Source organism: Mobula hypostoma, chromosome 9 (assembly GCF_963921235.1).
Source record: "Mobula hypostoma chromosome 9, sMobHyp1.1, whole genome shotgun sequence".
In the NCBI taxonomy this organism is placed as follows: Eukaryota; Metazoa; Chordata; class Chondrichthyes; order Myliobatiformes; family Myliobatidae; genus Mobula; species Mobula hypostoma.
The window spans coordinates 28804434-28827429 of record NC_086105.1 but is presented as its reverse complement, the minus strand read 5'-3'; the positions used below and the strand labels follow the sequence as shown (position 1 = coordinate 28827429).

Below are 22996 nucleotides of genomic sequence, written 5' to 3'. Positions count from 1 at the left end.
ATAGCAGCTCCCTGATGCCCGCAAATTATATACAATATCCCCGAAATCGATTTTTTTGAGAGGGAGAGGGAGGGAAAAAAAAGAAAGAAAATGAATAAATCCTGTTTAATCTCTCTTTGTGCTAAGTAGACCTATCAGTTTTCTCTGTGGGCGGGCTTTACAGTCTCTCTCTTCCATATTCCATCAGTTCAGTTACTGCCGTTTGTAATGGCCCTGAAATCATCCAGACAACTGTCGGTGATGAAGTACAAAATTCCCAATACTGGCGGTGACAACCTGACTACGCAAGGCTGTCCTATGTGGGTAGGGCGCGTTAGCGTCTTAAAGGGGATTAGAGTGGGATTTAAATTGGAACGAAATTCCAAAATCGTCCAGTAAGACATCTATAAAAACGCGCTTGCAGCAAATTCTTCGGGGTTTTTTTCCTGAAACACTTCCACTTACAGGTACATCAAAGCCCGCGATGGGTTGGGTTTAGGTGCCACTGTTTTCAGAAGAAAAACGTATTTTAATAAATACCTGGCCCCCACCGAGGTCTCGTCATTACAACAGTGAGCTGTTTACCTGTGCTGCTCACTTTATCTGCATTTTGAATTACACTTTATTAAATAATATGGTAATACATTGTTTTATGTGGTGTGTGTGATATATGTATAGTGGCTACACCATGGTCCGGACAGGGGTTGTTTCGTTTGTGGACAATCAGACAGATGACAATAAACTTGAACTTGAAGATACAGAACTTCTAAATGACTCATTTAAAATCCTCCATTTCGATGTAAAAATGTAAGTTCTGATCCCAACTATTGCAGTGTGTGTGTGTGTGTGTGTGTGTGTGAGAGAGAGAGAGTGTGAGAATGTGGGAGTGTGAGAGAGTGAGAGACTGAGAGCAAGAGAGCATGAGAGAGTGAGACTACAGACGTATATGCAATCGGACATTGTCCGAATGGACATTAAGCGATGCTCACCTGTAATAAGGATACACCTTATGCTTTTATTTCTTTTAGGGACCGCAACATATTAGGGAGGCTAATCGCCGGAAAGGCTGCTCAAGTATTTCACAGTTCTTTTCAGCAGAAAACCGAAGTCTGACAGAGAAGGTCACTAGAGCTGAGGTGTCCTTTACACCTTTCGTCGTTGAGCATAACCTGCCATTCCAGGTGTGTAAGCACACAGGCATGCTGTCTCATCCTGCCCTGCAGAGTTGATGTATGGTTAGAATGACAATAAAGTTTTTTGAATCTTGCATTCAGGAAAATGTTTCCTGATTCAGAAATAGCAAAAAACTATGCCTGCTCATCAACCAAGACAGCAGCTATTGTGAACATGGCACATTAAGTCAGAATTCAGAAGTCAACTGTCTCACAAAACACTTGTGAATCTGATGTCTTGCAAAATTAACAAGTTCACTGACACAGACGGCTATGAGGTTGAGACCTCTCTGAAATGAGTTTTGGCAGGGTGGGATGTCCACCACCCCAACTGCCCCTATACGGCTTTTTCACCCCCAACCATTCCCAAATGCCGCCCACGACTCCCCTGACTTTCCCCCACTAGAACTTTCGATCCCTCACCGTCTCGCATGCCCCCTCCCCTTCAGCCTACCCCCTGGCTCCCCTTTCTATTGCCCCACCCGCCACCTCCTGCTTCCAAGCGCTGATCTCGTAAACCCGCCCTTCTGTTTCACCTCTAAATTTCTACTATGTTTTCCACTCCATCTGCCTTTCCCTCCGGACTCCCCCATACCCTCCTTTTGTTAATCAACATCCGAGGCCGACAAAAATTTGGCCTGGAAACACTTCCGGTTTCTCGGCGAGCCGGAGCCCGACCGGAAGTTGTGTTGATGTTGCACTAATATCCTTCCCTGGGTGTGGGTCTGTTTTCCTCCCCCCTTCCCCCCCGTAGACCGTTGCCGCCGTTAGCGCAGATACATACCATTCGCCATCATCGCAAACCATGTCGCAAATTGACACGGATGTAATCTGGTCCGTAAGGAACGGAGAATTAGAGGAAGTGAAGAACTTCGTGGCAAAGGTGTGAGTTTGGGGCGAACGTTTGGTGCGGGTTGGGGTGGGATGTTCGGGCGGCGAGTGACGGCGGGTGAGGCCTGCAATCCTGTGCCGGCAGACGGCGGCGGCCCGACTACGAATGGCTCGGCGGCAGAGAAATAACACCTCACAAGCCCTCCATAAAATCCCTGGATAACAATATTTTGAATATAACTGGGCTGATTGCAAATATCCTGTTATAGTTGTATGTAAATCCCGTCCATTAAAATGTAGGCTAGATTACGTGAGGCTATACTATGCATAATTTGGCCATGGTAAAACCGGAACGTGCCTGAAATGTGCTTTTCCATTCGTAGACTGGAGAGATAAACTTAATGATTAAGGTATTGACCTTTCATCTGTTCACAGTCCCGATGAAGTGGTTTGAAACGGCGACTGTTAATTTCTCTCCATAGATGCTGCCTGACTTGCCGAGTTCCTCCAGCATTTTGTACATGGTGCTAACATGTTCACAGCATTTCCTTTTTTTTAATCCTTTCATCCTAACTTTAATGTATTCTTATAAAGGGTAACGGATCGGGAAAAATAGCTCTAACATCTAATACAGTATTTTACTTGTGTAGTCAAGATCGTAGGTTAATGTAGGTGTGCTTAACTCATATAGAACAAGTTTTATGGAATGTATCAGTTTGAATCATATAGCCCCAGGCAAGTGAATTAATCTAGTTATGTTGGACACATCTAAACTTTTGAATCTATTATTTTGGATTTTTAATAGCAAGAAGTAGAAGTAAATTGTGAACTGTGGGAATGGTTTGCCACTTACCGAGATGTCTGTCATGAAGGATGTGATATTAATTGAGTAGCAGTACCAAAAAGCTGGCTAGAAATTGTTCTAAAGTTGAGTTTACATCTGCATACTATGAGGATATATTAAACAGTGATACAAGGATATATTAAAAAAGGATCTAGTGCTTTCCCGGTGTATATGACGAGCTCACGAGGAATTCTGCAGATGCTGGAAATTCAAGCAACACACATCAAATTTGCTGGTGAACGCAGCAGGCCAGGCAGCATCTCCAGGAAGAGGTACAGTCGACGTTTCGGGCCGAGACCCTTCGTCAGGACTAACTGAAGGAAGAGCTAGTAAGAGATATGACGAGCTTCCAGCTGAGTATGGGTGTCGATTTTAACCGACATTTCAATGACAAGCTCTGTCATCTTCATCAGGGATGATGCCTGGGCATGTCCAGTCTGATGGGATACACCTGAACCTGAGCGAAACCAATATCTTTACGAGCAAGTTTGTTAGCGCTGTTGGCGAGGGTTTAAACTAAGTTGGCAAGGGGATGGGAACCGGAGATAGTGGGCTATGAATGGGACACGATAGTGGGCTATGAATGGGACATTTGGTATACAAATCAATGTAGTGTGAAGTGAGACTGTGAGGGTGGACAGGCAGATGACAGGGTAAAATGTTAGTGAGTGAGTTGATGTGAAGTGAAACGTGATGGCAAAATCAAAAAGGGTGATGAATGCAGGACTGAAGGTGTTATATTTGAATACTCACAGCATATGGAATAAGGTAGTTGATCTTGTAGCACAGTTAGAGATTAGCAGGAGTGATGTTGGCATCACTGAGATGTGGCTGAAAGAACATCATGTGGGGAACTTAACCAGAGATACACCTTGTACCGAAAGGATAGCAGTAGGCAGAGGTGAGTTGGCTCTGTTGGTAAAAATTGAAATGAAATCCTTAGAAAGAGGTGACATAGTATCAGAAGAAATCTTATGGGTAAAGTTGAGAAACTGCAAAGGTAAATAAACTCTGATGGGAGTTATGCACAGGCCCTTGAATGGTAGCCAGAACATGGGATATAAATTTCATTGGGAAATAGAAAAGGCTTATAATAAAGGTAATGTTACAGTAGCCATGGGGGATTTCAATATGCAGGTAGATTGGAAAAATCAGGTTTGTGCTGAATCCCAAGAGAGGGCATTTGTAGACTGCCGACAAGATAATCCTCTCATGTCCCTTTTGCCAATCAACTGTCCAGCTCTTGGCTCCATCCCTCCCCCTCTTGTCTTCTCCTATCATTTTGGATCTCCCCCTCCCCCTCCCACTTTCAAATCTCTTACTAGCTCTTCCTTCAGTTAGTCCTGACGAAGGGTCTTGGCCCAAAACGTCGACTGTACCCCTTCCTAGAGATGCTGCTTGGCCTGCTGTGTTCACAAGCAACTTTGATGTGTGTTGCTTAGATGGCTTTCTAGAGCAACTTGTGGTTGAGCCCACTAGCAAAAAGGCAATTTTGGATTGGGTGTTGTGTAATGAACCAGATCTCATTAGGGAACTTGAAGTAAAGGAACCTTTGGGAGGCAGTGATCCCAAAGAAGTAGCATTCTAAAGGGAGGGCGAGGCAACTGTGGGTGATAAACAAAGTCAAAGGCAGCATAAAAGCAAAAGAGGGCATATAATATAGCTCAATTTAATGGGAAGCCTTTAGAAACCAGGAAAAGACAACTAAAAACAATGAGGAGCATAGGGATGAAGTATGAGGGTAAGCTAGCCAAAATTATAGAGGATACCAAATTATTCTTCAAATATACAATTGCAACAAAAGTTTGTGAGCCCTTTGCCATTATGTGGTTTTCTGCATTAATGACTGATAAAATCTGTTTTGATCTTCATCTGAGTCACAATAATAGAGGCCTGTAGGTTTCAGTGAGACCTTCTCTCCTCCTCAATTCCTATTTGGCTGAGGCTTCCTCATCAAAAAAAAATCCTCATTTCAGGAAGCCTTAAGAAAGTATATACTTTGTGAGATAAATGGAGCAAAACTCTGTGAAAAATCTGGAGCAGTGTTTTGCTTGAAACCTCGTACGTGCTTGTGTTGCAACGCATCTCCATCCTTTCATGCCCACCTGGATATTTTTTTTCCCCCCCAGAATTAATCTTGGCTGTCTTGTTTGTGTATCTGTATGTGTATCTGCACTTGGATGAATGACTGAAATTCTCTTCGGTCATAATTTACAAAGTACCTTGCAGCTGGCGGATTGGTGTTTGGATTGTAAACCTTCTAGTGGACCGAATGAAACAAATACCTGATCTTGCTTTTTTTTTGTTGGTGGCATCTGGCTCATTCTTTGGCAGTACTTAATAATACTGCTGATCAGTTTTGCATTGTTACCCACCAACTGAATCAAATCTGACGTAAAATTGAAAGTTGTAATTCTAAGGTACAAGCAACTAGAAAAGAGTTACTTCGGTTTAAGAGCAGCGACTTGCATTATTACTGCACAATCTTTATTTCCCCAAACCTAAAAAACACCTGCATATACTGGAAATCTGAATTTTAAAAATGAGATGCTGTTAACAGCAGATCAGATAGCGTCTGTGGAAATAGAAATATTTAACAATTCACATCCAAGATGCTTCAGATCTGAAACGTAACTGAAAACGCAAGGTATTGAAGGAATAGTGTAAACCTGGATTGAACACCGGCTGTCACATAGAAAAATCCTATGATGGGTTGCTTTTTATAAATTACCCCCAATATTAATAACAAAGCTTCAAAACCTGGGCTTCTGCACCCCTCTCAGCAACTGGATCCTTGACTGGTGCTGATTGGTGATAACATCTCTATGACAATCAGTACACCTCAATGATGTATGATTAGCCCACTGCACTACTCTGTCTATACTGGTGACTCTGGAAAGTGTAAAGATATAGATGCAATAGCATTTGGTCTATGCATGTTTGTGCGTCTTTGTTCCTTATTTGATATGTGTGCTTCGGCATTTGTCTTCTGCCTGTCCCTACCAACATTTTTGCACTCTCTCCAAATCACTAGGGTGTTACCAGGACTGGAAAAGGATGGATATATTGGAACTTTTTCCCTGGTGTGTAGGGTTCTAAGCGATGTGCTTGTAAAGGTATGCAAAATAATGACAGCATCGATAAGGTGAATAGTCAGTCTGTTTCCCAGGCAAGGAAACCCATTTTCCCAGCACTCCTGCAACACTCCTTTAGCAGGGTGAGAATCATTGTGCCCCTGCAAGGTAGCCCAGTAGTTTGCCATCAGTTGCATCCTTCTTAGTTCCAAAGGCATTATTCCCAATTCTACCTGTAGGGCTGACACTGGTGACGTTTTAAAAGCCCCACTGCACATTCTCAAGGCCTGAGCCTGAATCACATCCAGTTTCCTTATAAGAGACCTAGCTGCTGATCCATATGCTATATTTCCATAGTCCAACACAGATCTCACTAAAGCCACATATATTCTCTTTAACACTGAACAACTTGCTCCCCATTCCCTACCAGTCAAACATCTCATCACATTTTAAATTCCTATGGGTTCCAGCACGTGTAGGGGTGAAGGGGAATGAGAGGGTGGATGAGTTGGCAAAGAGGGCATTAAAGAAAGAGAATGTAGAAATGCACCATTAGTATCAGTAAAGCAGAGGTTAAGTTTGTAATCTGGGAAAAAGTCAACCAAATGTGGCAAGAAAGATGGGACAGGGAGGGGAAAGGGAGGCATTTATATCAAATATGAAAAAGTGTTGCAGGTACTAGGGTAGGTAGTGGAAACAGAAGAGAGGAAACTGTGTGGACTAGGTTAAAGCTGGGGCACTGTGCATTAAACAAAACATTGAAAATGATAGGGAAACACCAGACAGGATTGTGTGAGGAATGTCAGGAAAAGGAGTCAGTAGAACATGTAGTTCTGAGTTGCAGCAAGTATGGGATACAGAGAGAGATGATGAGAATTAAACTAAGGGAGTTGGGGGTGCAGGAATTCACATTAAAAGAGTTGCTGGGCATGGGTGAGAAAGCACAGGTCCGGGTATTTTTAGCGTTCTTAAGGGGTACAGGGGTTTTTTATAGGATATGACGGATAAACAGGAATAGGGTACACATTCCGGAGCAGAAGGTGGCGGTAATGCACCATTAAGCTGGATGCCAACCGTCGTAAAACAAGACACAGACAGACAGACAGGAAACCCTAAACCTGGAGGGTATAGGTTTAAGGTGAGCAAGTAAAGACTTGAAGAAGACCTGAGGGACAATTTTTTCCACAAGTAGGGTTGTGCATATATGGAGTGAGCTGCCAGAGAAGTGGTAGAGGCAGATTACAACGTTTAGTAAACATTTACACAGGTTCATGAACAGAAAAGCTTTGGAGGGATATGAACCAATACCAGGCAAATGAAACTAGCTCATGGTGGGTATGGGTGAGTAGGGCTGAAGGGCTTGCTTCTGTGCTGAATGATTTTATGATGCTACAACAAAAACGCTAAAAGATTTACTGTGATTTTTGAATCATTTGTTTATATTGCATTGAATCCTCCATTAGATCTGATAATATATTGCTTAAGATTGTGATAATAGGGTTTTGCACACCCTTAGTGCAACTGCTTACCAGCCGTAGAGATTTTTTTCAAATACCTTGGCTATACTGCCAAAGGAGCGGTCCCATTGGGATCTACCCCAGAAAGTCTTGCATTACAACTGCATTGCCTTAAGGGCTTGTTTTGATTGTCAACTACAGCAAAAAAAGGATGGTTATATTTAATTTAGTTTAATTCCTATTTTAAGTATGACAAATGTCAAAAGGGTTTTAGGCTCAAGGTTTATATTTATTGATTTTTATGGTAGCAATGAGAAAAAGACACATTCTGGTGGATGAGGTTCCTAAATGATGGATGTCACCTTTTTAAGGCATCACCTTTAAAAAGTGTCCTCGATGCTGGGAGGCTGGTGCCCATGATGAGTTTGCAATGGCCCCTTCATGCTAGATGGTGATGCAACTAGTTAGGATGCTCTCTGTGGTATATTTGTAGAAATTTTCAAGAGTTTTTGGTGACATACCAAGTCTTCTCTAACTCCTAATAAAATATAGCCACTGCCAATACTTTGTAATTGGATCAGTTGGTTGGGCTCGGGATTGATCTTCAGAGATGTTGGCACCCAGGAACTTGAAACTTCTCACCCTTTCCACTGCTGAACCCTCAATGAAGACTGGTGTATCTTCCCTCAACTTTCTATCTTCCCTCAACTTTCCCTTCCTCAAGGCCACAATCAGTCCTTGCTGTTACTGAAGCTTAGTGCAAGGTTGTTGTTGCGACACCACTCAAATAGCTAATCTATCTCACTCCTGTGCGCCGCCTCGTCTCCATCTGAAATTCTGCCAACAATAGTTGTGTCTTCAGCACATATATAGATGGCATTTGAGCAATGCCTAGCCACACAGTGTGTGTGTAGAGAGAATAGAGCAGTTTACTAAGCACATATCTTTAATGTGCCAGTGTTGATTTTCAGCAAGGAGGAGATGATATTGCTGATCTACATTGGTCATGGTCTGCTGTTGAGGAAGTCCAGTTGCAGGGGGAGATACAGAGGTCCAGGTTTTGAAGCTTGTTGATTAGTACTTCAGTGTACGATGGTGTTGAATGCTGAACTGTAATCAGTTTGCAGCAGCCTGATGTTGGTATTGCTGTTGTCCAGGTGATGCAAGGCCAAGTGAAGAGTTAGTGAGAATTGCCTACATTATAGACCTATTTTGGCGATAGGCAAATTGCAGCAGGTCCAGGTTCTTGCTTAGGCAGTTGATTCTGACCATGAACAACCTCTTAAAGCACTTCATCACAGTAGAAGTAAGTGCAACATTGGCATAATTGTTGAGCAGCTCACCCTGCTCTTCTTGGGCACTGATATGATTGTCGCCCTTTAGAAGCAGGTGGGAACCTCAAACTTCAGCAGAGAGGGATTGAAAATGTACTTGAAATACTCTAGCCAGTTGATTGGCAGGTGTTTTCAGTGCCCTACCAGGTATATCATTGGGGCTTGATTCCTTGTAAGTGCGCACCCTTATGAAAGATGTTCTGGTATCGGCCTCCAAGATAGAGACCAGAGAAAGTTGCAGGGATTCGCTCTGGTGTAAATTTATCTTTCAGAGTGGTGCATAAAAGATGTTAGCTCATCTGGGAATGAAGCATCATAGCCATTCATGATATTAGGTTTTGCCTTGTACGAAGTAGTGACCTGCAAACTCTGCTTGAGCTGACATGCATCCAATTCCATCTGTAATTTCAATCAGAACTGTACATTGTGTCAGAATTTATTGTACAGTTCTGGATCACTTGTCTTGAATGTCACAGATCTAGCCCTAAGCAAAGTTCAAATCTCCTGGTTCATTTACAGCTTTTTGTTTTGGATATGTCCGGTATGTTCACACACTCATTCACACAGATCTTGATGAAATTGGTGACAGCTGTGCCGTATTCATTCACATTCAAAGATGCATCCCTGAAAATTGTCCAGTCCTCCGACTCCCTTCACCTTTTTGGTCGTCACCACTGGTACTGTGGTCTTTATTCGCCACCTGTACGCTGCAAGTAAAAGTACAGCCAAGTAATTGAACTTCCCAAAGTTTGAGCATAGGATGGCACAGTAAGCATTCTTGATAGTGGTGTAACAATGGTTATGTGCGTTGGTTCCTCTGGTTCCATAGGTAAAATGTTTGTGGTGGTGGTTGTTGAAAGACTTCTTCAAGCCTCTGTGATTGAAATTCCCCCCAATGATTGGGAAGGCGTCAGTGTGAGCCATTTCATGATTGCTGATCATATTGACCAGCTCCTCCAATGCCTGCCTGACGTTGGCCTGAGATGGAATGTAGACTGCTACATAATAACAACATCCCTGTGTGATTTATTTCATCATCAGGGTAGTTTATGAGTTTGGTGAGGCACGTGTAAATAAAGCTGCTCCCCTGCAGCTTTTGCCCTTGTTGTCCTCAGATGCAAGCTAGTGAACTGCTATTCTGGTCTAGGCAAGTAACTGCCATGCATCTTGTTGATGGTATGTACTGCACCCGTAGTGCACTAGTGGCATACGCTATAAATGATTAGGATGGTTAGGGTACCATTTGACCGGGCTAATTTGTCCTGGATGATGTTGAGGTTTTTTTTTGCGTGTTCTACTCATCCAGCAAAGTAGAAGCATTGCCTTGTGTTCCTGATATTCCTTGACAGTGGAAAGTTCGGAGTTTCAGAATTCACCACAAAATACCCAGTATGTGACTTGCTGTTCAGCCCGTGGTATTTGTGTGATCCACTTAAGTTTCTGGCCAGCAGTGAACTCCAGCTTGTAGCTTGGAAGGCAATAGGCTGCTGCTGATCAGTTGACTGCTGAGTGTCAGAAGTAGATGGTTGACCACTCTAGTAGGAGAGAATCTAATATCTGTAGCAGACTGTGATCTTCCAGCATGAATTCCCTGTTGTGATTGTTGTTTCTACACACGAGCTTTTTATTCTTGCTTTTTAGTATGGTGGCAAATGATAACCTTCAGGATGGGACGGTACTCAAATTAGTATCAATTATGAATTGAAAATTTGCTTCCTAATGCTAATATTATTATATTCCGATTCTGAATGTTAAAAACAAGTTCTTGAAGGAAATTTTAAAAGACTTTATGATCAAGGCAAAGGACATTCTTTGTATCATTAGATTAATTTATCAAGTGAATAACTGGTTTGAAGGGTCCTGGTTAACTGTTGCGATTTTGGAAGTGTTATAACATGACTGAACATCAGTGCTATCTTTTATTTAATACTTCCAATATCACAATGTTTCAGTGTATAATCCAGTGTGTTGTTTTGCACCACCAACATTTATTCTTGGGTTTTTGTAGTCATACGTTGCGAAAGGGAAATGGTCTTCTGACAAATTTGCTAGAATAACAAACTGGATGGATTAAGAGAAGCCAGTAAACGTACTGTATATTTGGATTCTCAAAATGCATTTGGAAAGGTGTCACATAAATTGTTTCTTCGCATGTTTAGGGTAATATATTAGCATGTAAAGGATAGTGACCAACAAGAAAATGGATCTTCAGATTGCCAATCAGAAACCAGTGACTTGTTTCTCCAATGGAAGCTATCAAATACTCCCGTATCATAAGATATTGGAGCAGAATTAGGCCTTTAATTCTGCTCCAATATCTTATGATACGGGAGTATTTGATAGCTTCCATTGGAGAAACAAGTCACTGGTTTCTGATTGGCAATCTACTCCACCATTTCATCCCTTCATGCCCTGACCAATCAAGAATCTTATCAACCTCTGCCTTAAATATTTGTAAAGGCATGGCCTCCACAGCTGCCTGTGGCAAAGAATTCCACCAATTCACCACTATCTGGCTAAAGAAATTCCTCCTCATCTCTGTTCTAAAAGGACTTCCCTCTATTTTGAGGCTATGTCCTCGGGTTTTAGGCTCTCCCACCATAGGGAACATCCTCTCTACATCCACTTGTATCAAGACCTTTCACTGTACAATGGATTTCAATTAGGTCATGCCTCATTCTACTGAATTCTAGTGAACACAGGCTCAGAAGCCATCAAACGCTCTTCATTTGACAAGCCATTCAATCGTGGAATCATTATTGTGAACCTGCTTTGAACCCTCTTTAGTGACAGCACATCCTTGCTAAGATATGGGGCCCAAAATTGCTTGCAGTACTCAACCTGCAAATTAACCTTTAGGGAATCCTGCACAAGAACTCTCATGTCCCTTTGCACCTCCGATTTCAAAAAAAAAAATTTTCTCTCTATTTAGAAAATAGTCTACTCTTTGATTTCTTCTACCAAAGTGCATGACCATACACTTTACAACACTGTATTCCATCTGCCACTTCTTTGCCCGTGTTCCTAATCTAAGTCCTTTTGGAGCCTCTCTACTTTTTCAAAACTTACTGCTGCTCCACCTATCTTCATAACTTCACAAACTGCAACAAAACCATCATCCAATTCTTTGGCGTATAATGTAAACAGTGGTCCCAACACCGACTCCTGTGGAACACCATGAGTCATGGGCAGCCAACCAGAAAAGGCTCCCTTTATTCCCACTCTGCCAGTCAGCCACTGTTTTCTCCATGCCATTATCTTTCCTGTAATACCATGAGGTCTTGTTAAGCAGCATCATGTGTGGCACCTTGTCAAGGGCCTTCTGAAAATCCAAGCACACAACATCAACCAATTCTCCTTTGTCTATCCTGCTTATTATTTCTTCAAAGAATTCCAACAGTTAAGTCAGGCAAGATTTTCTCTGTACACCATCTGGTCCTAATGATTGATTTAGCTTCAGACCTTTTAGTGTCCCAAGAATTTTCTCCCTAGTAATGGCAACTTCACACACAACTGACCCCAGATGCTCTGGAAATTCCACCATATTGCTCATGTCTTCCACAGGGAAGACTGATGCGAAATACTTACTCAGTTTGTCCTGCATTTTCTTCACCTCCCCCCCCCCCATTGCTAACTCTCCAGCATTGTTTTCCAGTGGTTTGATATCCATTCTCAGTTCTCTTTTACACTTTATGTATCTGAAGAAACTTTTGGTATCCTCTTTAATACTACTAGCTAGCTAGCTTTCATATTCCATCTTTTCCTCAATAGCTTATTTATGTTACCTTCTGTTGATTTTTTTTTTAAAAGCTTCCCAATCCCCTAACTTCCCACTAATTTTTGTTGTATTATATGCCCTCTCTTTGGCTTCTGTTACCTTTGACTGCTCTTGTTAGCCACAGTTGTGTAATTTTGCCTTTAGAATAATTCTTCCTTTTTGGGACATATACATCCTGTGCCTTTGGAATTGCTTCCGAAAACTTCAACCGTTGCTGCTCTGCCATCATCCCTGCCATTGTTCTTTTCCAATCAACTTTGGCCAACTTCTCTCTCGTTCCTCCAGAATTCTCTTTACTCTACTGTAATACTGATACATCTGACTTTAGCTTCTCCTCAAATTTCAGGATAAATTCGATCACATTATGACCACTTGCCCCTTTTAAGCTCTAATCAATTCTGGTTCATTGCACAATAACCAATCCAGAATAGCTGGTCCCCTAGTGGGCTTAATCATGAGCTGCTCTTAAAAAGTGCATCATACATGGGCATTCTAGAAATTCCCCCTCTTGGAATCCAGCACTAACCTGATTTTCCCAATCTACCTGTGTATTGAAATCCCCCATGACTATTGTAACAGTTCCTTTTTGACATGCATTTTCTATGTAACGTTATAATTTGTAGACTACATCCTTGCTGCTGTTTTGGGGTCTGTATGCAACTCCCATCAGTAACTTTTTACCCTTGCTTAGCTCTACTCAAAAGGATTCAACACCTTCTGACCTTGTGTAACCTCTTTTGTCGTGATTTGATTTCATTTTTTTACCAACAGAGCAACGCCACACCTGCCTGCCTGCCTGTCCTTTTAATACAGTGTGTATCCTTGGACATTAAGCTCTCAGCTATAATCTTTCAGCCATGATTCAGTGATACCTACAACATCATATGTGCCAGTATAAACTGTGCTGCATGTTCACCTATCTTATTCTGTGTACTGCGCACATTCAAATGTAACACCCTCAGTCCTGTTTTCACCCATTTCTCTTTTATCTGCTTTTTACATTGCAACTCATCCTGTTAACTGTAGTTGGACCCCTTGTGGTTTATGTGTAATCTGTCCCTGAAGAGATCCCAATGATCCATAAATCTGAACCCCTGCCCCTGCACCAGTTCCTCAGCCATGCATTCATCTGCTAAATCATCCTTTTCTTACCCTCACTGGCACTTGGCACAGGCACCAAACCAGAGATTACTACCCTGGAGGTCCTGTTTTTCAGCTTTCTACCTAGTTTCCTAAAATCTCTCTTCAGGACCTGCTCACCTTGTCTACTCATGTCATTGGTGCCAATATGCGCCAAGACTTCGCCTGCTCACCCCAGCTCTTAAGAATACCATGGAGCTTCATCTGAGACATCCCTGACCGTAGAACCAGGGAAGCGACATACCGTTGTATCCACAGAAGCACTGGCTTTTAAAGCTTGATCGTGGACCTAATTGAAAAGGTAGCTTTTTTTTATGCACTGCCTCTTGTTGATTGGTTGCCACACAACTTTTTTGTTGTTTCAGTTTGCTACAGCTGAGAACCATGACTATTGATAAACTATATTAATGACATGGATGAAGGGGCTGAGCTATTGTAGTCATTTGGCTGATGATGCAAAGATGTATGGATATTTGAGTTATAAAGTGGTTACAAGGAATCCGTTAAGGGATTTGGATATATTAAGTGAGCATGTAGGAAGATAGGAGGTGGCTTATAATCTGCAAAAGCGGATGCCCTTGCTTTTAAAATGAAGTATGAATAAGCAAACTATCCAGTCTTTGGCTTAAATGTTGGTTAGATTTCCCACATTGGCCTCATCAGTCATAGAATCAGTTCTGAGGGACTAAGAGGAATGTGGTTATGACTGTTGGCACTCACCCTTGTCTGTTTAATTTTTCTCATTTTCATGCTTTCAATGCTTGCATCAGACCTTTGTTTTTTCTCATTCTTCAAACATCATGCATCTGACCTTAAACCATGTGCTGCCAGTCATCTTGTGGTTTTATGAGTTAATGCCTGGCAAAGCCAGAATCCACCTCATCAGCATTTGATTGAATATATAACATTAGGACTTGTTTAAGATCCCCCCCCCCCCATCCCCATCACCCCTGCCATTTTACCAGAGCTACAATAAGGTGTTTGTACAATTGAGTGGGAAACTATAGAAGGCTTTTAAAATTTAATTACTTTAGTCACTACTTTGGAGCCTAATTTTAATAAAATAACATTCAGGTGTTGTGCACCTGACAGCTCTATAGTTGGATTTGCCAGTACAAGGTTCTTTTGTTTTTTCAAATTTTCGGATTAGGCTGTGGGAACATTTTAGCACATCACTGATATGTTCCCACAACCTACGGACTCACTTTCAAGGACTATTCATCTCAAGTTCTCGATATTTATTGCTTCTTTATTCATTATTATTATTTATTTATTTTAATATTTGCGACTTGCCTTTTGTGCACTAGTTGAATGCCCAAGTTGGTGCTGTCTTTTATTGATTCTATTTTGGTTATTATTCTACTATAAGTTTATTGAAAAAGGAATCTTAGGGTTGTATATGGTGGCATATATGTACTTCGATAGTAAGTCTACTTTAAACTTTGAATGGAATTTGAATTGTTCATAAAGCTATATCACAGTTCTCTCTGAAAACTGTTGGTATGTACAATTGTGAAGCTTGTATTCCTCAACATGAATTTATGAAGGACTGGTCCATTTGTAAAGTAAAATGACTGGGCGTAGGGATTTCGCAATGCTCAGTAGCTAACTTTTCATTCTGACCAATGTGGTTTTGCTACGGGATATCTGTCAACAATAGTAGAATAGCAAGCTAATATTAGCAGTTTACTCTTTCGAGAGAATCTTTCCAGAAAGAGCCTTGTTTTTATTGGGCAACTAGGTGTTGTCAATGCAGTTTTTGGTTTTGTAATTGCATCTATTGGACAGTTCACTGAAAAAGCCAACCTTTCCCTTGCCCGAATTTAGGTCAGGAAGTAGATCTTCCAGAGAAGCTCTGGAGCAAGTTGTGAATTGATGCAATGGGTGCAGGCTCACTATCATCAAATTGAAATGCTTCTGGCCAGAAAGCAATAGATAAGTGCAGCATAAAATTAACAGGTGTAAAATTATTTCCTGTATAGATTTAACCACCTGTGAGAGTTGGAGAGGAATTCTCTAGATTAGTTTGCCCATAAATTCACAAATCCACAAATGATAATGCTGTTTCTTATACTTACTGTGTATTCCAAACTTTATTTAGTTGTTTTGTGTTTCAGTGAATGGAAGCAAACTTAGTAGTACTGTTGTAAGTCACTGGAGGAAAGTACTGGTAGATACAAAACAGCCTCTTTATTTGACAAACAGGGTACAGCAAATATACAGAGACACCTTCAATCAAAAAGTCTCACTAGCCCAATGTGGGCACAATATTTGGCATTCCAAACGTCAAAGGACAACTCCATTTTTACAATGTATGGACAATGCTTTCTTTGAAACTACATACAACTTTGACACCTCCTGATTCACATCCACACCACAGACATCCAAATGAATTTTAATCAGCATTGTCTGGTCTGGGATCCACAGCTTTTAGGAACCTATTGTTTAGAGCTATGCTCCAAAATTAAATCCACCATATATTTTCAAATGTTAAGACTGATAGTCAAAGTCAATTGCTACATGTATATGTCCTAAACCCAAAAATCACTCTTAACAGTCCCTCCTGTTGGTAGACAAAAATAAATTTGTATCACAAAAGGCCAACCTAAAAGAGGATCTATCTAAATAGAGCGGCAAAAATTCCCTGCCTCGGAATTCCCCCACCCTCCGATTATTTTATGTGTCTCTACATCTACCCTATGATCCCAAATTGCTACCTACAAAATGCTGAGCAGAGAGAAATTTGAACAACAGTCTTTAGAAATGCACCTTCATTTGTACATCTGTTGGCTCTTCCCCTGCCGGTCGATTGCAGCTTAATCACATTCCTTGTCTTCGCTCCTTCATTTTCTGGTAACTAAAACTTTTCCAGGGGCTCCAGCAAGGTAAGTGTGTCAGGCTCACAGGCCCTCTTATCAATATACAGGAACGGGTTGGGGGTGGTCTTTATATGAATGACTGTAAGGACCCCTCCCTGGTGGCACCCCCTTCTAATCTGTTCAGTCGATCACTGGCCCAACTGCTAAAAGGGCCCAGCTCATTTGTATTCACTCCCCATTCAGACGGGATTGACTGCCTTCAGATGCCATGTGCAATCTTTCCCATTCTGCCATGCCATCGAAGTTGTGGAACTTGCTGTCTCTGCTTTAACTTAAAATCCCTCCCCATTTATTTTCCCCAATATATTTCCTGTTCTAAGCCGTTCAACTAATCATCTACCTTCAGTGACCAGCTTTCATTACAGAGTACCATCACCATCACACTTTAGCATGCTATTCATGGGTTTCCGCCACACTCTCACTGTCCGCTGCATTTGTTTCATGTAGGTGAATTTTCATCAACTGTGGCCAGGTCTGGTGTGGCCAGCTGATGTTCATCTCTTAGGTTCTCTGTAATTACACAGTTATTGGGTACACATGATGCCCCTCTCTGTCGGTGGGAGGAACAAGATGGTGATACCATGACTCCTTCCTCCCCAAATGTTCAGCTCCCATCTGGTCCCTTCTTTGCTCCCTTTCTCCTGCATTTCTTCTTCTCTTTTGCCTCCACCTCTTCATATAATTTTACGAAACTGGCTTCCGTCATTTCTTCCTGTACACTTGTAATTTCAATTGTCTCTTGTCCCTCTGTTGCCTTCTTTGCAGAGATGTCTACCCATTAATTTCCTTTCTGCTCCTTAGTCTCCCCTTTCTGGTTAGCATTAATTACTGCCACCTCTTCTGGCAGACTCACTGCTTCCAGCAGTTGTTGTATTAGCTGCCCGTGCTGAATACCTGCCCTTCTGTCAGCCTCCCAGTATTCAGGATCTCTACAATGGTATGGAGTGTGTGTTATATGAGTTGTCCCATCATTACAATTAGTTCACTTGCACTGCCCACACGATGCAGTCTAAAGCTGCAACACAGCGGGGAAGTCCTACTGCAGTGGGTGCCTGTTTCCTTGAATAATATGCCACTGGCTTTCTTGTGACCCCATAATCCTGCACCACTACTGCATTGCTGCTTGAATAGGTGAAAGGGGGCGACCTGCATCTGGTAATTCTAGCGTGGTTGCAGAGACCAGGGCTTTTGTGATATCTGTAAAAGCCTTTTCCTTACCTGGTCCCCATCTTACTTCCTCCAGAAAGGGCTTCTCTCTTTTAATCAAGGCCTGCGTCGGGGCCACAAGTGCTGAGAACGCTGGTATGAGATTACGGCCGTAATTGAATAGACCCATTACCTTCCTCACTCCGCTTATGTTCATTGGACAAGGCATGAAGCTGATTGCTGAATGACTGTCATCTGACACGTCCTTCCTCCCCTGAAATGCTGTAGCCTAGGTACTGTATGGTTTGCTTTTCTATCTGAGCCTTGTGTGGACTAATTATACTCCCCTCGTCTCACAGCTTCTCCAAAACACTGGCTATTGCCTACAAACGACCTGCTTCATCTTCCAAAGCAATCGGTGGATCTTCTGCATATTGTAAACTGGTCGGCCTGTGCAGCGTTAGATTGAGCTTTTCCAAAGTCTGCCCCATGACCTTATTAACAATAGCTGGGCTGTTGCGAATCCTGGGGGAGTCTGGTCCACATATACTGCTGGCCACCCAGGGTGAAGACAAATCGCTCTTGGGTCATGGGTGCCAAGGAGAGCCCCCAAAATTCATTAGCAATATCCAGGACTGAAACTTCTTCTGGAGACAAGCCATTCAGGATTGTTGCAGGACTCACCACAATGGGATGCAATCTTGCCATGGTCTTATTAAGGGCGGTATAGTCTATTGTTAATTGATATGATCCATCGGGCTTCTTTACTGGCCATATAGGCAAGTTAGCAGTTGCTGCAGTCTCTCTGAGTATCTCCAGGTACTTCAGTTCCTTCACTTTACCCTGAACAGTGGTCAGTGCGTCAGTTTTTATAGGGTACTGTTTATGGGGTTAATACAGGCCCTCCTCTGTTTTAACTGGGTTTATCTTTACTTGACCACAAGCTTGCTTGTATCTAGCCCAGACTGCTGGAACCTGCTGACAAAGTAGCCCATAGACACCATCCTGGCTGCAGTCGCTAATGATTGGGGCAGCTTTGACTATGTTAGCTAGGTTGTGTATTCTATTGGTTGTACATGTTTGCTGCCCCTGACTTGTCCATATTATTTCTCCTTTTCCTGAATCTATAATGGCCCCTTCTTCCCTTAGCGTGTCCTCATTTCAAGGATAGTGCCCCCATTATTTGGACATACCCAGAAATATACTGGAAGCCACACTCGGTCGATTTGAAGAATTTGCAACTCACTTTTTTCTGCTTTCACTGCTTTCCCTCCTACACCCGTAATGTAAATTGTCTGTCCAGTTGTTGTAAAGGGTAGGTCAGTTATTGATACCGATGCCCCTGTGTCCACTAACATATTGCATTGCCAGCCTCCTAACAATGTTGTTGTGTACTCCACTGGTCAACAGAGCTAGCAGTGGGGGGGCTGCCACCACATCTTTTTCTGACCCAGGAGCCGTCTTTACTAGCTCTGTGATCTGTTCGACCGTCAGATTGGTCAGACTGGGCAACGATGGGGTGAGAGATTGCATTTCTGCTGTGAAGTTCACCTGTTTTCCTTTCCTCTTTTTTTTTGGACCCTGTCTCCAAACATGTCACAACAGGCTGCACCAGTAGCATATCAATTCCTTTAACCTCCCACATCTATTCCAGCAATTCCTTGTTTCATGACCTGGCCGCTGGCAAAGAAAACATACCCTCTGGGACATCACAGCAGCTGCATCCATTATAGCCACTTAACAATTTCTCTTGGACTTTCTTTGGTCTGTCACTGGCCCACGAACCTATCATAGGTTGATCCTACCATTATCCCTAAATCTAAAACTTCCTGGTGGGCTGACCCCAGGCTTTCCTTAATCTTTTTTAGAAAGTCTAGGTCCTTCCTCCCTGGATTATCCAATCTGGAATACTCTTCAAATGCTCAATGTTTACATTCTGCGTAATCCATGGCTGTCCCGCTGCCTTTTTGAATCACTACCCAAACGAGCTTTGAATTTTTCCTCAGTTACTCTCACCTCCCCCCCAGTCGCTGTCTCACTTCCCCTTTAAAAGAACGATATCTTTCTTCATTGCCAGCATTCCCAGTTGTTGCCCATGTACCACCCTGCACCCCTTGGGGCAACCTGTCCCCCATATTCCTCGGACACTTTGCTTTTACTAACACACGTATATCTTTAGGGTGCATCTGGTGAATTTCAATTATTTCTTCAAGCTTGCGCCAGAGCTTTGAATTCTCATATGCAGCTCTAAGTGACAAAATGCTCTGATTTTCTCCAAGGTGAATGGTCGTAATCAGAGTCACGGGCTGGCTTGGATCATCGGGGTTCTCAACCTGATGTTTCCTGACCTCAATAGGTGCCATCCTGACAGATGTATCTTGTTAGGTAAAACCCCTCCCTGAAATATCCCCACACTATGCAAAATATAATACCAGCTGGTGGCGTAGTGGCATCAGCGCCGGACTTCGGAGTGAAGACTCCCAAGTTCGAATCCACCTGGCTCCCCGGCACGCTCTCTATCCATGCTGGGTTGAGCATCTAGCTAGCAACTCGACCTCGTAAAAATAAGAAAGCCTGCTAAAAAAGCTGCCATCACGACGGCGTTCCAGTGACTCCACTCGGAGTTAAGGGCTTTCTTCTCCTCCTTTTTCTTCACGCAAAATTTTAATGACAGGTACCAACTAAACAGCATGTACTTAACACCGTATGTACCTGAACTCATGATGCCTGCTTCTTTCCATCACACTCACAGAAGAAGTGTGCTTAAATGCACCTCCCCGAACAAGTGTACACACCCCCTCTGTGGTGTCCAAAACTCGGTCCCACCTTCGCAACTGGTGGCTCCGTCTCACTAAATCTAACATGCAAGGTTTCCTGTCTTACATAAACACACATGCACACGCACGCACCACTTTTGTAACTACAGGTCCAGATCTCCATGTTCGTGATACCTCGTGGTCCCATGTACCACCAACCCAAACAGATCCAAGTGTGAGTTTTTAAAAAATGCACACCCATTTAGACTGCTAAGATCACTGGCCCACACAATGGGTCATGAAGGTATCCCACTTCTGACACCAAATGTTGTTCCATGAATGATGTTACTGAGAAAAATACTGGTAGATTGTTCCACTCTTTTCTTGACCATATCTCCTTTGAGACCAACGTTTTCAGAGTCAAAAGTCAAATTAAATATATTATCAAAGTGCATATATTTCCATAAACTTGAGATTCATTTGTTATGCTATTTGCAAATAGTTGCAACTTTCTGCATTTTTAAAAACTTTTTTCTGACTTCTTGTTTAAGATAGCGCTGGTGAAACCCAGCAGCTACATATTGGCAAAGAATACAACTAAATACTTTATTGATATTGATAACATTTTTTCTGGTAAATTTTGTGGTAAAAGATCACCACAAACACTGGAAAGGAGGACAGAGGTGAGGAAGTCGAGGGTTAGAGCGAGCGAACACAAAGCAAAGTCAGGGTGAATGGAGGCATAGAAGAGTCCAGGAACAGAGCATATTGCAGTGACAGGGCCGGGTCCTAGAACAAGGAATCACCCATTGTTTAGACGATTTAAACACCAGTCCAGATTGAAAAGGCAGGGTGTCAGGACCAGAGGTGAGGGTCATGCCATTTCTGCTCACTGTTCTTCGGTGTTTACTTGGCTGTGCATTGAACTGAAGCTGAGGCTGTGGCTTGCTCCAGACTTCATATTTGGACTCACTTTTGTTCTGAATGCTTTTTGCTTGCTTTTATTGTTTGCATGTTTTTCTTCCTCTCTGCATATTGGGTGTTTATTGTTTTTTTTATGAGTTTTTCTGTGTTTCTTTGTTTTGTGGCTGCCTGTAAGGAGACGAGTCTCAAGGTTATTGATAATAAATGTACTTTGAACTTTAAGCAATTGAAATATGTACTTAGAGTTTATAAAAAATCAAACACATTGTCCTTATGTAATGTATTTAAAAGTATTATTAATGCCTCAAAGTGCACCACAGGAATTTTCAGCAGATATACAACTACCAATGCTATTGATCTAGGTTGATGAAGAATCCAAAATTCGAGGGAAGCAGAGATTTCAGAGTTGTAGAACTGAAGATCAGTGGTAGAAGGAAGTAAAGTTGTATGTGAATTCGTTGGGGGCCTGTTGTAGGTCAGTAATTACAGTTGAAAGCTAGAGAGGACTTTGTGCCACTAATGACGTGATAATAGCATTAGATATATGAAAAGTCGAAAAAAGGAGAGCACTCAGGCATACTTTGGAATAGTCAAGTTCAGAGGTTGCTCAGACAAAATGAAGGCTTCAGCAACAAATAAGTGAAGGCTGACAGGAGTCCAGTGATAAATGAAGTATGAAGATATAAGTGTTGTTATGATAACATGTAGAATCCAAAGATCATAGTGTCAAATGGTATGTGAAACAATGGTTGCAGAGAAACTAGTTCAGATTTAGAAGGTTCCAGACAGTGAAAGAACTGAATCCTGTGGAGAATTTGTGACATCAGATAATGACCTTAATTCTTACTTTGTGCTAACTGCTGCTAGGTTCAGCTATGACTGGATGCTGGACATGCGGTTTAATCATTTAGAGAGTGATGAGCTTCACTCTGGTGGTGAAGTAAAGCTGGATGTCAAAAACGTACATTTGAACAATGTTCCTGAAGTAGTGTCCAAGTGAGAAATGGAGAAAAAAGGGGGACCAACCATAGATTTATGAGGGAATTCTAAAGTAATGGTGTAATTATAAAAAGAGGAACCATTGCAGCTAATTCTCTGCCAATGATGGGCAATATAAGATGGAACTTCACAAATGCAGTTTGATAAATAGTAGTGGAGAGGCATAAGACAAAAGCTATAGTCCACGATGTGAAAGACTGAGGCAGACTTGCTGTAGGTGCAACTGAGGATATCAATAATAACTTCAATAAGAGTTGTATTGGTATCTGGAGCAGACCAAAAAAAAAGGCTAATTTGAGTAAATTCCTTAAATCTTTTCAAAGTAGGTACAGTTTTTGAAGGCTAAGAAATGTTCAAGGATTTTGGAAAGGAAATGGTACTCGAAGATGGCAATGGCTTGCAAGACCAGAAGAGTCATAAGCTATCTTTTGATAAACATGACTACAGATTTTAAATGGTAATGGACAATAGTGAAGCAGAGAGAGCCACCGGCATTATTAGCTGACTTCAGAACGGGAAAGGTAGTGAGATGAAAGTTCAGTTGATGGTGAACTATGATTAGGCCTTTTATGACTTAAATTCTATATGTTGAGGGCATGAAATAAATAGGAAAACAAAAATCAATCTTGTCAGCACCTTGGGCTTGGGATAGTTCCACAACTCAATCTTGAAATTTGGCCATT

The 22996-nt window shown here is 42.0% G+C and overlaps 1 protein-coding gene across 2 annotated transcripts in view; it reads left to right on the top strand.

Moving 5' to 3' along the window:
- Positions 1-1855: 1855 nt before the first annotated feature.
- Positions 1856-22996, top strand: part of mtpn (myotrophin) — a 63946-nt gene continuing 42805 nt past the window's right edge. The window contains exon 1 of one of the 2 annotated variants that reach the window (XM_063059647.1): positions 1856-2034. In XM_063059647.1, coding sequence (XP_062915717.1) covers positions 1957-2034 — 78 coding nt within the window. In that variant the 5' untranslated portion in view covers positions 1856-1956. The remainder of the gene's footprint in view (positions 2035-22996) is intronic. The other variant, XM_063059648.1, reaches the window with a different exon arrangement.